Source organism: Astatotilapia calliptera, chromosome 11 (genome assembly GCF_964374335.1).
Source record: "Astatotilapia calliptera chromosome 11, fAstCal68.1, whole genome shotgun sequence".
NCBI classification, from domain to species: domain Eukaryota; kingdom Metazoa; phylum Chordata; class Actinopteri; order Cichliformes; family Cichlidae; genus Astatotilapia; species Astatotilapia calliptera.
The window spans coordinates 32,370,688-32,386,471 of record NC_137432.1 but is presented as its reverse complement, the minus strand read 5'-3'; the positions used below and the strand labels follow the sequence as shown (position 1 = coordinate 32,386,471).

General features: G+C 39.1%; 1 protein-coding gene across 5 annotated transcripts in view; it reads right to left on the bottom strand.

Moving 5' to 3' along the window:
* Positions 1-15,784, bottom strand: part of sema6cb (semaphorin 6Cb) — a 147,248-nt gene that overhangs the window by 50,906 nt on the left and 80,558 nt on the right. For all 5 annotated transcript variants that reach the window (XM_026183764.2, XM_026183766.2, XM_026183767.2 and 2 more), the window contains 5 exons: positions 12,311-12,513; positions 7,760-7,874; positions 6,259-6,316; positions 3,114-3,170; positions 2,617-2,718 (listed from right to left, as the gene is read on the bottom strand). In XM_026183764.2, coding sequence (XP_026039549.1) covers positions 2,617-2,718; positions 3,114-3,170; positions 6,259-6,316; positions 7,760-7,874; positions 12,311-12,452 — 474 coding nt within the window. In that variant the 5' untranslated portion in view covers positions 12,453-12,513. The remainder of the gene's footprint in view (positions 1-2,616; positions 2,719-3,113; positions 3,171-6,258; positions 6,317-7,759; positions 7,875-12,310; positions 12,514-15,784) is intronic.

Genomic DNA, 15,784 nt, shown 5'->3' with positions numbered 1-15,784 from the left:
AGTTGTGCAGTGACTGTAGGGTCGTTACCCCAGTGGGCACATGAAGACAGACGGATTTGATGCTTCAAGGTTTAGTTGTATCGTAACCGCATGCTGAAGACAGCCTCACTGTTGTCTACACACCAGCTGTCTCAGCAGCCTGGTCAGTCAAGCTGCCAGTGCATGGCTGGGCATCCATTCGTTTCTTTGAACAACACACACACGCCTCTGACCCAATCCCCTACTGTCTTCCACAGATTTTTCGTGGATTCCCAGAGACAGATTCCTTGATATGATTTACACTTCCTCCCTCTCTCCCCAGCTGTGTGGATAGTCATCTCTTGTCAGAAAAAAAAGGGCGTTGGAGGCTGCAGAGAGAACGAACGTGTGGATGTGTTTTAGTAAAAATGTAAAGCTGCTCTTTTTACCAAAATTGAGTCTGTGGCAGGGAAACGATGATAATGTGTGAATGTAGGTCGCTACGCAGTTCTCTAAACATTTTATATCAACTTCTCTACAGGACCTTCAGGACATGACTGAGACAGGATTTGATCCTGGAAGCAAACATCAGCCTGTGGAGATCCTGCGTCTATAAGCCCCGAGACGAGACTGAGCATCGTTCAGTAGAATGACTTCCGATTTCCCAAAACTAGACATAATCATGCTGCAGTGAGGGCAACTCTCATTTTAAACATCTGGCAGATTATTTTTTGTTTTACAAAAGTAAGAAATTAAACAGCTATCTTTATGCACTGCACTTGGTTAAATATTGTTAATTACACTTCTTAGTATGCATCCACCAGGAAACAAGGAGCCATCAGAAAACGTTTTTACTTTGCTCTCTACAGCAGATCCATTATGCTTCTTCAAAATAATCCCTTATTTTGAAAATGTTTAATTCTAATTAATTTCTAATGTTGTGGACTGTTGGAAACCCCAGGAGTTACTTTGTGGGTTAGCGCACTGGGGAGAAGAAGAAAACTATAAAAACTAAAGTCTAGAGTTATTCAACTCCTCTTTGGTTTGCAGACTCCCCCACACCCTTAGATTTACAGTCGGTGCTGTAGGACGTCTACTCCCTTCTCTTCTAATAGCCTGCTGTGAATCCCAGTCCAGAGCTGTGATGTCACCTCAGAGCTTCCACTGCACTGCTTCCTGTCAGGTTTTTCCCAATAGTCCTCAAACTGCGGAAGACTTACACTCACATTGTCCGCACAAAAATTGTACCTGTGCTCCTGCTAAAATATAGTGCTTTCAGCTGGCTATAAACACTGTTATTTATCTCTAAAGTGGAGGGGTAACCAGGGAGGCTAGGTGCATCTGAGAGCCTCATGTACTAGCATGGATTTGCCTCAAACTTTGTGCCATTATGGTCCCTGATATTCCCACTCCCCACTCATTCAGCTTTGCTGTCTAAGAGGTATGAATCAAGCTACCATCAGCATACTTTGTGTTCAGTCAACAGTCTGCTCTTCGTGTTTTACCAACACGTTGTTCTATCAACATCGAAGTTTGAAGTCTATGTAACACACAAATATGGGAATACATTGCAGTAATATTTAAGTACAGATACTCTGCTAATATTTAAATGTTTGGGCTCCATATTTGTGTGTGTTTATTTCAACATCTAAGAGTTGGTTCTTTATTTTGTCTGCATTCAGCCTGCGCGTCTCTGCCTCTGCTGATGTCTTAAATCAGTTTTTCCAGTTATCTTTTTAGGCGTGCCTGTAGCTTAAGCTCACAGCTGTTTGTTGTATTATCGCTGAAGTGCTGACTGCCAGACTTCTTTTAAAGCTGACGAATGCTGCATTCAACCTGGAACGACCTCTCTTTGTGGCAGTGTTTGTGGGTGTTACATCACAGTAGATGTCTTTTTTTCCCAAGTGCTGCTAACATTTTTTTTAATCTATTGTTCGAGCTCTAGCTGACTATTACAGATGTACTGCATCAGCTTGTTATTTACAATAATCAGGGCTCCATACGCATGCCTGACCTTTATTTTAATCCACTTTATGCAATTCATCTATTTGACCAGTTTTAATAGTAAATTAATGTATGCATGCTGTAGAGTTCAATTGTTCAAACTGCTCTATTATATTATGATGAAACATTGTAATTATCTCTGGTGCAGCTGCTGTAAGGTGTTATTCTCCAAGACACCCTGGCCAGCTATTTATTTATTACCCAACCTTAAGGGCATGTTCTCCATAAGTGTGCATGACATGTTTTTCTATTTCATAAAAACAAATATCAAACCTATGAGATATTTTATCACAGATGTCAATAAAGGATTTCAAGCACCACCACACAATCACTCAAGTTCTGCCATCTTATTCATAGTCTTTTATTTTAGGTCACGAGCAGTTGTCTAAGCATTTCACTGCATATCGTACTGTGTATGAGACAAATAAAATTTGAATTTAAGGTTTCAACTGTCATCCTGATGACTTTAACACCTCACGGGCTTCGTGTGCATGTGGCATGAGTTTAGCTTAAACTGTCATTTCCATTAGCAAATCAAATAACAGCATCCAGCTGACAAAATATACAAGGACAGGGAACCTCAAAACAGCTGTAATATGATCTCTTATCTGTAATTGAGGCCAGACGGCGGCACACGGGTGTACGGTTTCCTACCTTATAGTTACGGCAGGTGGGATTGAAAGCGTTGGTGCCGCAGGCGAATAACGTCTCGTCGTTGCGTGGTACCAGAACTTTGATGTAGTTGTAACATTCATCCTGTCAGGAGAAAAAGACCTGGACATTATTGCACATCATAAAGCCGGTCCGTTGTGGGTCCTGGCACGGCAAAAACACAATCAAAGAAGGAGTTGTAGCAGGTTAACAGTTTTCTGCGTTTTCACAGTCATTATCGTAATCCTCAGGGCGATTCTTGGGGTTTCACCGTTGCTCTGGAGAGAAAAATGTGATGCCAAAAAACTCAAGTATGTCTCTCCTGATGGCTGCATTTCTGATAAGCTACCTGCACACTACTTTTGCTCATTAAAAAGCTTCTCTTGTTCAGGAAATGAAGGCAGTGGCAAATACAGAGAACAGAAGACCTAAGAAGTGAAACCCAAGACCGAAAACAGAACGAGATGAGAATGTGTATGTGTCTGGAAGATTATACTCACGCTGTTTTTCCCTCTCACAGTGCATTTCTCCACATCCTTCGTCTTCCAAGTCAGTTTCTGAAAAATGAACAGAGAGCCAACTGTCAGCTCAAAGACAAGCTGCTTCTCACCATCCCAGCTTTTGTTGCTCCCAATCGTTCAAGTGCTATTACGAGACAGCTGTGATGAAAATCTCATTAATTTCAATAAACTGTTGTGGAGAAAAACAAGCAAACAGAGAAATATCAGCGATGCCTGCTGTGGCTCGAGCAGCTCATCAGTGGGCAGTTGTGGTGCCTCAGTGATAAAAAAAAAAACTCTGGATCTGTAAAAATGCACACACGAGTGAAACAAAACACAAAGCGCTGCTCGCAACACTTCACTGTCTATATAAGGAGGAGTCAATTAGCTTCAATTAACCTGCTGGCCAAAAGCCCTGTCCTTATTTTGTAGACACGACAAAATACACTTTTTGTAGCCGTGCTAGTCGTTCAGCAGGCTTTTATTGAAAAAGATCCATCAGCTTGTTAACAAGCTCTGCCAGCTGAAGGATTAATGTTCCCCCATCAACTGCTGACTAATTTAGTGGCCAAATTTTCTCAGAACTTATCAATACCAGGCTAAATACTTGGAATTATTTAAACTCATTTCTCAATAGCATGTGAGCAGATAAGAGCTGCATGGCTCAATTGGCTGTCTGGGAACAAATTGGCTAGCTTGAGTGGAAGGCTGCCAATATTGAAGTATTCAATATTTCTGTGCAGTTGGTCGATATCCAGACCAAGAGTTCTCTTCGTTGCCACATAATAACATACATTTTTGAGTGAAATGAGCTTTAGGTAAATGTGTCCACACCAAACGAAAATATTTGCCACAAATCCAATGCCATACTTGGTTAAAGTAATATTGTACAGTGCCGTGCATATTTTTTATGTCTTTGCTAAAGCTTCACAGAAAGCAACACCGGTTTAAAATGCATCTTGAATCTTTACTGAAGCTGAGGTTTCACTTCAGCTGGACCACAAGTCCCTGAAGCACAATTCATCCCACAGGTACCTTGTTCTCCATTTCTTGTGGCTGCCTCTCAATTTTCTCAGACAGCTTTCAGTATAGCAAAACTTATGAAGAATAGATTTGCATTTTAATTGTTAAGGGTACATCTACAAAGTTAGTATTATTTCATTTCCACTTTCTCAGATAAACATGATAATGAATGAATAAAAGATTAAGGTTACTATTAATATGTATTTTTCTCATTGTCAAAAAATAGAATTAAAACATATCTCAGTACTTCTCTTACATTTCTGGATTTTTAACCCTGTTTTTTTTTTTTCACTTGGCTTGAGCACAATGGATATAAAATAGTCATCACACAATTTCTATGGATGAGAGTTCAAGCAGCAGGATAATGCATGATAGTTTAGACAGGACAGAGATAAAAAAAATAAAATAAAGCACAAGTCACAGATTTGTGATATACAGACAATCCAACTTACAGTAGGAGTCATTCATTCCTGCTTTTGGTCTTTCATTTTAATTATTTTGTCTGTAGGAAAACTACACATTGCCAACCTCACTCTAAAGGTGAGATGTCCCTGGTGCTCGAGGGTGTACATCTTTGGTCTAACTTATTTTATATAAAACTCAAGATCATGAGTCAAATTTTTGACACCAAATCCATCATTTTGTAATCAGTACATGGCACACTGATTTTACAGCCAACACTTTGCTGTAGAAAAAGACTTTTGTTTGGAAGACCTCTGAGGTGATTTTGTGAAGGTCCAAAATGATTCAGTAGGACTCAGCATTTATGGTAATAGGTTTTACCTTGTCCACGCTCGATTCGGTTTACTAATAATTACTTTTGGCCACACAGGCCCGAGGAGACTGGTGAAGGGGAGAATGCGAATGAGCGCCCTGTGAAAAATGAAGAGCTAGTTTAAAAATTAGCCGCCATGAAGGAATGGATCTATGATGATGGGGGACCCACCATTTTCTGATATGAGTCAGTCACACACCACCAATTGAACTCAGATGGATAACAGGGTAGGACAGCGAGAACGTGATGGCGGTGTATTCATACAGTCTTTAATAATTTGCCTCTCAGTTCCTGCTGTCACACTGGAGGCAGCAGCAGTATGGGTGAATTGGGAGAAAAAATGCACATCATATACACACATTCAATGTTCAAGTCCTCATATAACCCAGTAGAAAAAACGACTAACATAGTTTTGTTCAAAGGTTCCCCTTCTTTGTGTTTTGTTCCACACCCAAATCAATAGTTTAGATGTCCTCAGTGTGGAACAGAGGTGTTATCAGAATAAATATCCGTGTTTGGCAGTAATTTATATACAACCAAACAAAAGTCCAAGCCTTGGAGGGCTTTTATTTAAGTGCAATCATGTTTGACAAATGAGATTCAGATAGGAGTGAACATGGCACTTCAAACAAGAGCAGCGCTCCACTTGTAGTGGATATAGATGTCTGAAGAGAGATTGCTTAATACTTGAATGAAAGTGAAAGGCAAAGGGTAGAAAGCAAAATAACGAGATACAAAAAAACAGCCCATCCCCCCTGTAAATACACCACTGTTCAAAAAAAGAACAAAAAATGTACAAGAAAGGAAAAGCGGCACAAAGAGCTCTACCTTGGTTCAAACCATTCCTTAAAATGGGTTCAGGTCTATTTTGTCCTGGTGATGTATTATCCAGACTATTACTATTGGCAAGTAAAAGCCCATGTTCGCTTTAAAGTTAATCTTATGTTTAATGAGCACAGAATCCTAAAACTTATTTCAACTTTAGCAGACCAAAATAGTCGAGTAAGCCTGATAACGCTCACATTATTGGTATTGATCGCGAAGGATCGAGAGATCAAACGTTCCTTGAATGTCAAAGTCTTACAGAAAGAATTTACCTCTGAAGTGAGGTTTTTGCATTCAGAAAAATCCACAGACCGTTGTTAAGGTTTAAAAGCAAATGGCAAGTGCATGATCCAAGATAAATAAAATGTCCTTAAATAAATGAATATCGACCTAAACACATGTATCAATTAAAAGTTCTATGTTGAACTAGAATATAGCTATGGTGGGGTTTTTTTTGTATAAGATCGAAATAAAGTAAACACATTGGAAGATTTTCAATCATGATAGCAGACAGACACTTACCTGCTGTGGGATTATCTGCTCAGATGAAGCTGCAAGATTGATGGCAAACACATGGTCCCTGCAAGAAAGTGAGTCATGACATTATTGATGTCATCTTTCTTTGCAACCCTTCATATTTTTTTCCCCAATGCAAAGCTTTAGAAGCATCTAACTTAACCAATTCACCAAAACCTGCCCCAAAACTCTCCTTTTTTCTCTGAGTGCAATTGATTACAGCTGTGCAGCAACACAGACTGGGAGGTGGATTAACAGGCAAGGTTTATTGGCTTTTTGGCTTCAGGACATCACAGGAGTTTTCCAACTATCGACAAAACCCATATGAATCACTTTGTGAAGTGAGGAATGCATTTGTTGCACGCAGCTGTAGAAAATATTAAGCCAGTTTATGTGCATATAGGACCTCTATAACTTTTTGGACTGGGTTCTTGGCAGTGGGAGCACTTTATTTTGAAATAGAGCCAAACACTATAGCAGAACTTATTTTGCACAATGCAACTGGGCAGAGAAGGTGCAACCCTGTACTGTTTAGATAATTAACCTAAAACACATCGAGTAGCAGAGCAATGTGCAAATTAGGCTGTGTAATGCACTTGAAAAAACTTCAGAGGTTCTGCCAAACTGCAAACATGAAAGCAGTCTGATGCAGAAGTGCTGCCTGAGATATAGTTCACAAAGAGCTAAAAGTTTTATTTTGGAAACATTTACCTTTTGGAAGTTTTACATTTTCACATAAATGCAAAATTGCAAGAAGCAGTTTCTGTAGCCATGTTTTTTTTTTCCCCTAATCACTTTTTACTTTCACTTGGCCTTCTTGGAGTTCTTTATTATGCATTTAATATATAATATCTGTACTGTTGACACTGATTTCTTTTGCTGGGCTATTTTCCCGCCCTGACAATTAGTTGCAAATTTTGTCTTTCTTCATTGTGTCCTTTCAAGAGCCAATTTACCTCTTGCCCTGTTTTTGCTGCAAAACAGAAAAAAAAAACTAATTAGCTTTACTGGCTAAAAAAAAAAAAACAAAAAACTCCAAATGGGTAAATGTGTTGCTTATATACTCAGATAAATTATTCAGAGCTTGTTGGCTGCTTATCAAACTATTTAAGAAGTGTGTGGATAAATGTTTAGGTTAAAGAAACATGATTATAATTACTCACAAAAATATTTATTATACTGAAGCCTTTGTGCAACCATGCACATGTTAACATAGTATCAGACTTATAGACGGATGCTAATGAATATAAATGTGTAAGGTCATCATTCATCATTATTAACTATCCCTTTATAAATGTACAGATTTTACAGTAGGTTGGTAAAAAACATGTATGAAAATATCCCTAGTCCTTATAGTCCTAATATTTGTATGTTTAAACATGAAGTAATGGTCAACGTTTTACATGAGATGTTTTGAGTCATATTTTCAACTTCAGTAAACAATGTAAACATTGTTATATTATATCTTTTGTTATGTTGAATTAGCAGGTGAGTGATGGTGACTGACCGTGCAGCGATATAGAGCATGTGGTTGATCCTTAGCATCCGCTGGAAATCCAGACCCAGGCGGACAGTGTCATTGTCTGACATGAGTCCCTGGAAGCTGGGGTAGAGGTACGACGCTGCACGGGCAAAAAGATGGAGAAGAAGAAATTATTCGAGTATAAGACAGTCATATGCATCCCCCCCTCCAAAAAAAAAAAAAAAAAAAAAAAACAACCAAAAAAAAAACAACCAAAAAAAACCCAACTGGAAAGGAATGTCAGAACTTTACTGTGACAGTTCACCGTGGAATCAAAATTTTAAAACTAAAATTAGGAATAAAGGAAAGGGATTTCCAGTCTTTGTCAAATGTCAGTGGCGTTTTTTTCCCCTTTGAAAAAAGAAAAAAAAAAAAGCAATTTTTCAGTTTCACATTTATGGAGGCAGTTTGACAACGACAGCTAAAAATTTCATGCACAGTAGTATTAGCAATTTAAGAAACACTAACCCAAGGTTACAATTTAGTCGTCTTTTTGAAAACCCTGAGCTCACACTGTATGCAAATGCACACTTGTGGAGGTGGATCAGGGAGAAAAATAGCATCCTAAGCTGCAAATTAGGCAGTCGTGTCGTAGAAGTCAATCTGATTTAAATAACTGGCTCCTCGTAAGCATTTCTGAGCAGACATGTCTGGGGACTGTGCCAAGTGAGAACAAAGAAACAAATCAAAAACATCTGAATAGACATTCTAATTGTCACATTTAAATCAGTCTCACCTGTTTCAAAGGTCACGAAAGTTTAGCTTAAGCCGTTTTCATGCATGCACTGCACCCATGAACTTTTCTAGGACTTATCAGGGAGAGTGCACGCGAAAATGCAAATGTTGGACATTAAATACTCTTGTGAGGTCCTTATTGCAAGGTCTGTCTGATGCAGGATTGTGCTGAATGTGCAAGTAGGCCAACTAGTGGGCGACACGTGTTCCATCTCCTGCATGCATCCCTGTCACAGAAACGACAGGATGTACTCACTCCAACGCAAACCATTTACTGCTGCATGACACGTGTGAGAAAGGAAAATATCCCAACGCGATTCTCCCGAAACCTCCGAAAGTTCATGTGTGAACATGTCTTTAGTGTTATCATCAATGCCATTAAATACCTTCACCTGGTAAAGTGCCTCTATAACAAATGACACCAACAGGAAAATCATTAAACAAAAAACAAACATAAAATGTTAAATAAGATGAACTGAGGGAAGTCGTGCAAAGAAACAGTGATATAATATAAACTTTATGGTGCACTATGGCTGATTTTCAGCTTCCCCTTCTTCCTCTTCCGCATGTTAATTTCATTTTCTTTCCCTTACTCAAAGTGCAGACGAACTCACTAGAGGGCAATATTATTTTAAACAATGGGAGATTGTGTCCAGTACTTTAAATAACAAAATAACAGTCAGCCAGTGGATGGATATGCCTTTCAAAAACTTGATTAAAAAAAGATCCTTCAGGCAAAAATGGAATAAGCCTGGCTCAATACTGACACCACGCTGTCTTCCATATCACAGATACTTCCCCTGCTGTCTTCTTTTTTTTTTTTTAACTAAGCAAAGATTCAGCTGAAGGCCAGAGCATTCTGTCTGTAAAGTACTGTATTAAGTGCCCTCAAGCTTCCCATCTGACCTGGGCTGCTGCTGAATTAGCAATCCCCCCTAGAAATACACCACAATCTGAAATTAGTCTCTCTACAGGGAGCCGTACACGCTCCTTTAACCACTCGTCTCAAATCGACTGTTTAAAGATTTAAATGCCTAATGTCTGGCTGAGTGCTGGACCTTGCTGTGCTGTCTGGTGAAGAGACTCCCAGTGGCTCAGCAGCCCGCCCTGCCATCCTCCCCCTTGGCAAATGAGGATTTCTAATTACTCTTTAGCACTTTCACACCCTGTTTAGCTTGGCTAGGTCATTGCTAGCAGAAAACCCCCAGGATAATGACTCAAGGCATTTAGGATCACTACAACGAGAAGAACGTACAACTCATAAGACAAAGTACCCAAAGAACTACACCAGAATCCTACATTGAAGCTCCAGCAACACTTGTAGTATTAAGAACAATATTATTTCTTGACCATCTTGATGGTTAGCTTTTAGTCTTCATGGACAATGGGAGTAGGTAAAGTTGATATGCTGTAAAGCCGATTTTGTATTGAGAGGTTTTCCCCAAACTGCACTTCAAAGATTGCATTTTAAAGAACAAATGAAAGAAAGGGGAAACAGTCTGTCAAGGACACGCGTTAAGTTATGACATGTTATCCATAACTGCTAGGACTTAGTTCAATATTTAAAAGCTATTGCTACTGCATAGTAATGATAACTTTTAAAAGGAACCTTTTATGCCCTTTTTTCAACTGCAGGGTTTTATTCTTGAACTCTGTTGGAATTGATTTGCATGAGAAACTGTTCAAAATAATTCTTATTTATCATATGCAGAACCTTGGAGCAGCACCTCATTCACTGACTGAAACAAGAGATTTTAGGTTAACCTTAACAACGTCCCTCTTAAGGACAGTATCTCTTGATTGGCTGCCTCTAACATACAAGGGAAAAGGTTGTGTGTGTAAGATGCTAAGATTAAAGAAAGTTCCTCTTTCAGACATTATACAGAACCAAGAATAGCAAAAAAGCTGCCTGAAACCAATCATGAAAATAGGCAGTGTAGTGTATGCATCCTAAACAAGACTAGACATTTTATTAATAGCCTCATGTTCTGTATAACCTGTATCAGCTGCCCTGGCTGTGGAAAACCTAAATATGCCCAACTTAAACAGCACGGTGTCAGTCAAAAACAAAAGTGTAAGAAAAATTATTTGTCCGCTTTCTAAAAGAAGGAGTCACTTAGGTATGATTTCATAGACTTCATCCTGACGAAGTACTATGATTCATAATGGATGTCTCAGAGTTGCGAGGGACCTTGCGCCATGCTGTCACCTGCTGGAACTAGAAGTGACAAATTGCTCTCATTACACCTGGGACGGAGCTCCACATATAGCACTATTAGCACAGCTATTTCTGCTAATGGTAGCGTTACTCTCTTCCAGATAGATCAATTACATTGTGTGGGCCATGGTCTCAGCCACCTCTTAAATCAATTATGGGCCATTACATTTAGCAGCCAAGACCTCTTCTGTAGACCTTCCCAGTTATTGGGTGCCACAGATGGGTCCCTAAGGTGGTCCAACAGAGCAGTGTCTTGAGTCTGTTAGAAGTCTTCAAGAGTCTCTTAAATCAAAAACTTGCTGGTTTCCAGCTGTAGCTCTGAAGTTTTAATGTCTTGTGCTGTGGTAACATGTGGAGCCGGGGTAATAATTCATTATTAGCTTCTATCGACTGTCATTGGAATATGGCTGAGACAGTTGTGCTATGAAAATCTTTTGTTCATATGAAAGATTACAGGAAAAAAAGCATTATTATGTGTTTGAATTAATTAAATTATGGTATTATTAGGGACTGAAGAGCATGGACAATTCAGACATTAATTAAGTCAGGTGATATTAACTAAAAGAGAAAAAAAAAACTAAAAAAAAATCCATATTGTAGTCACTGTCTCCTCGGTAGGGACAAGTATTGATTATCAGTGGTGATCCAACTCTTTATCAGGAAAAAAAGCTCAATATGAAAATTAAAATGAAGAATGTTTATGATGTCAGTAAACTAACCAGCTGTCACCTTCATTATAACAGCAGTATGTATGTGTTGTGCATGCATACAGATGGGGTTTTGTTTTGCTTTGCAAAAAATACTGAAAAATTGCTCTTTTTGTAGTACAAGTTTGCCAAACTCTGATCTAAACCAAGGGAGGAAAGAAATATTTGCTGTTTATTTCTTGTCAGTGCTGTTCTTGCACACCAGTCAGTAGTAGTACACATGAAAGCCCCACAGAGTGACAGCTGAGTCATTTTTCCTGCAACTGTTCATAGTCAGTGCTAAATGAAGCTACTGTGAGAAATTTGGCTGCTGACTTTTACACCAAGCTAAATAAATCAAAGAAGAAGAATTTTTACATGAGAGCATTGTGAAAATGTTCTTTTTATGATATACTGCAGACATTATTTACACACTCCAGTTGTATGCCACATACAATAAATGTTTTATTATTCAAAACAATGTTTAGCCTGTTGGACAGTCTAAATAACCCAGCTGTATCCTAATGTGAATCAGATACATGGGCAATAAAAATAAAAAACAGCGCTACACACTTTACATCAAAATTATTCTACAAATTTGCTAAAAGTTTGCACCTCCGCTCTGACTGAGACCTTTTTTAATCATGCATACTAAAACTGAAGTGACCTTATTCGACACCGAGTCAGCGCAGAGCTCAACAAATAAATTTAATTATAGCTGTTCCAGCAGCAGAATAAACATCTACAGATTTGCTTGCTGCAAACATAGCCTTAAACACATCCACCTCACTAAGCTATATCCCCCAGTGACGAGATATGCCTTAGTGACCCTCGCTCTAGATTTACATGTACTCCTGCAACAGAGATCACCATGGCAACAACAGATTTTGAACTTACTTTCTCTGCCCACGACGCTGATTGGTTCCAGGTCTTGGGGGAACGGCGTGGCTCCTGAGGACAGCTGAGCTAAGAAGGCGACAAAGGTAAGAGCCAGGAAGGCTGGCAGGATGGGTCGAGGCAAGGCGACCATCAGCCTCATTTTGGCAGAGGAAGAGACCTCACCAGTAACACATGGCCCACAGCAGATTCACCTAACCAACCTATAAAAGAAAAGGCACAGAGTTGGTGCATTGTTGTTATCAATATGACATCCGAGACACCTCAGTGTAACAAAATTAAGACAGTCAAACACTGTAACATGGACTTCTAATATAGTAGCACGCATTGGATATAGATGCATTTTATAGAGATTCTAATTTAAAAGGCAACAATTACATAACTGAAGAATGACTAGAGTAATGTTTAAAGGTGGCATCTTAGTTCCTATTAGCATGCAATGCCTCATGCCAATGCAGTGATGTGATTGAGTGTCCGCCCAACCACTGATTTGTAAGAGTGCAAATGCATTAAAAAAAGGCAGATGGAGTCAGAGCAAACCAGACGTGTGAGGGAAGCAACCAGGAGAGAAGGCAGGCTGCAGGACCCTGACCAGAAGGACACTTAAACATTCACTGCCCAACCGTGTCTTAAACACAATAAACACTCCTTGCTCCACCTGATATGGCGAGATGTCCTTGCAATTGTTTAATTTAGTAAAAGGTAAAAGGTCACTCCTGTGCATATTTAAATATCACCTCTAAAAGGTGGCTCTCACACATGAGCTTTGTGCAAAAACAGCTCCTTCAACTGCAACAGTCACCAATGGTTAAGAAATATGAGGAGGCTTTAAAGACTTTCCATAATCTCATGAGCCACCAAAGAGAGCCTGAAACTGATGAAATGTAATGAGGATGAGCAGGGTGAACATCTCTCACATACAACTATATGCTTTTACAGGAGGAACTAAAGGTGGAGACCATCAAATAAAAAAACAAAACAAAAAAGATGAAAACAGTGAAGCAGCAAGAACGTTCAACATTTCTGTTTGCACCAGTGAGAGAGTGGCAGCAGGATTATGTGCTTTATACGGAGAATCAATTGTGAGTTATAGGTCAGGACCATAAATGTTTAGAATTGCCACACCTGTCTGTCTGGTTAAAAGGCCCAAGCTAATACCTGGATAATTTGTGACAGGGCTGTACATTTAAAGGCAATGGTGACCGGGACTTGTGATATTAGATCAAAAGAAACATTCACATGGATTTCTATTATGGTAAAGAGTAGATATGTCTGCCGCCACAGAGTTGAAAGTGTAGGAAACTCACTTGTGGGAATTTATGCAACAACACAATAGGCTAATATGTTTCCAGATTCTGCTACAAAGAAGATGATTGGCTTTTTGGAAGTGACAGCTATCTTTGGTATTTTTGAATTCTCCCATAACTTTCTATTTCTTTGTGATTCTTGGTGTCCACGCTGCGCCCACCCACCATGCAGGGTGGTGGCAATACCCAGTCAGCCTTTTAGGACTCTGGGTAGAAAGGTTTAACAATTCAGAAGTTGGAAAATAAATACAAATATAACTTAAGAATGGATATGTTAAGCTACAATGACAAAATATTTCATTATGCAGACTGCAATGTATTGGTAAAGTTAAAAAAAATGAATAGTAATGGGTAAAAAAATGAAATTGAGAATCAATGTGAGAAAAGTCACAAACCCAAGCTGGAGAGCCTCAAAGATTTATTAAGTAATTTTCACAGATGAAAATGCACTCTCTAATCAATCACATAATGGGACCTTGTCTGCATCAGGCATCTTTTCAATACTGGCAAACACTGTTGGGCTTAGGTGTGGGTTAGTGTCCGAGAAAGGCAGGAAAATTTCCTGGGCCATTATCACAAAGGCTCAAATGGCTCAAAAGGCTCACTGCTTAAAAGCAGCTTTTAAACAGATATCAGAAAATGTTAACATGACCTGCAAGCAGATCTGCACTGAAGCACACAGAGTAAGGAAACAGATGCATGTGCCAGGTTGTACCACTCAAATGTTTAATACTTAAATAGTACAAATACTTGCTGCATTTATCAACCTGAACACCTGGTGCTAAAAACATTCAAATGTACAGACAGCACGTCCTTTGGAAAAAAGTTGGGTGGTAAACAGAAAGTGATTCATTTGTTGTTGTGCGTTTGTTAGCATGAGAGAAGAACTTGTCTTGCATAATTAAAGGAACAACTCCGTAGCCGAACAAAGGGTGCTGCCATCGAAATCAAGATTTCAAAACTGAAAAGTCAAAGAAAGATGTAATAACACCACAAGCAGTATCTGTCAATGATCTCAAAAAACAAAACAAACAAAAACCATCAATGACAGCTTATCAAGTAAAGATGTTGCAACCTCATCCACCTCCAAGAATTCAAATCACAGATTATCATTCTCAATAAAGTGTTTGACAAAGGAGCTCTGCGAATATTTCCTTTTAAAAAAAAAAAAAAGTTTGCATAAAAGTTGGACTCGGGTGTCTGTGTGGGAATAATTAACAGCTCCAGACATTGTACACAAGGCTGAGATTATGCATGAATGTTAATTTCCACATCTGTTTGATATTTGAGGAAAGAGACAGTAACAGATGGATGGAAGAGGGATTTGTCGAAACCAACTTCAAACTGTGATGACCTGCACTCCTTGCCAATTTATTGAGGGCAATGTGTCCTCTACAGGGGTTCTTACAAGCCCTCCCAAGTTTATGCACTGTGTCGCTTGGCAGTGAGACTTGGGCCACATGGTTTTAAGTGGGAGCAGAAAATTAAGTCAACAGAGACATGAACTGTCATCAATATTGATAATAGTGTGCCTCATTTAAATGCAGGCAGAAAGCTGCATTTAGCAATGAGGTCAAGCGATGATCACAACACCATAAATCGACGTGAGTAGGCGAGTGTCTGTTTGTGTTTACTCTGTGAATTACAGCAGCTTGTGTGGCCTGCCTTAGTAAGTATATGAGAGCGATATACCTGATGAATTAGCCTCATATGGTATAATTTGGCTGCTTTGTTTTTTTTCTCCCAGCCAGCGAAGCAGCTATTTAAACAGATGATGTTATTATGAAGACAAATAAGTGAGAAACGTCGCTTAAAACGTCAAAAACATTGACGGCAGAAAAAGGCTAAACAAACTTTTGTCATTTATAGCGTTAAATTACCAATAAAACAGCCGAATGTCAAAATTTATCCACTTTCATCATGAATACGCAGAGCCGCACATAAACCTAAGCAGCGTGTCCGGGGAACACTATATTCTTGTGAGAAAGAAAGGCAGAGATCATTTATTGACAACCTACTTAGCTAAAGGAAGGCAACCAACAGAGTGTGAAAACAAGACAACCATACTGAGTACAAGAGCTTATGCAAGACAAGTAATATACCCCACATGGTTTGTGCATACAGTATTAGCTTATAGTTAAGGTTGAGTTTCAGACTGTTGAGGACT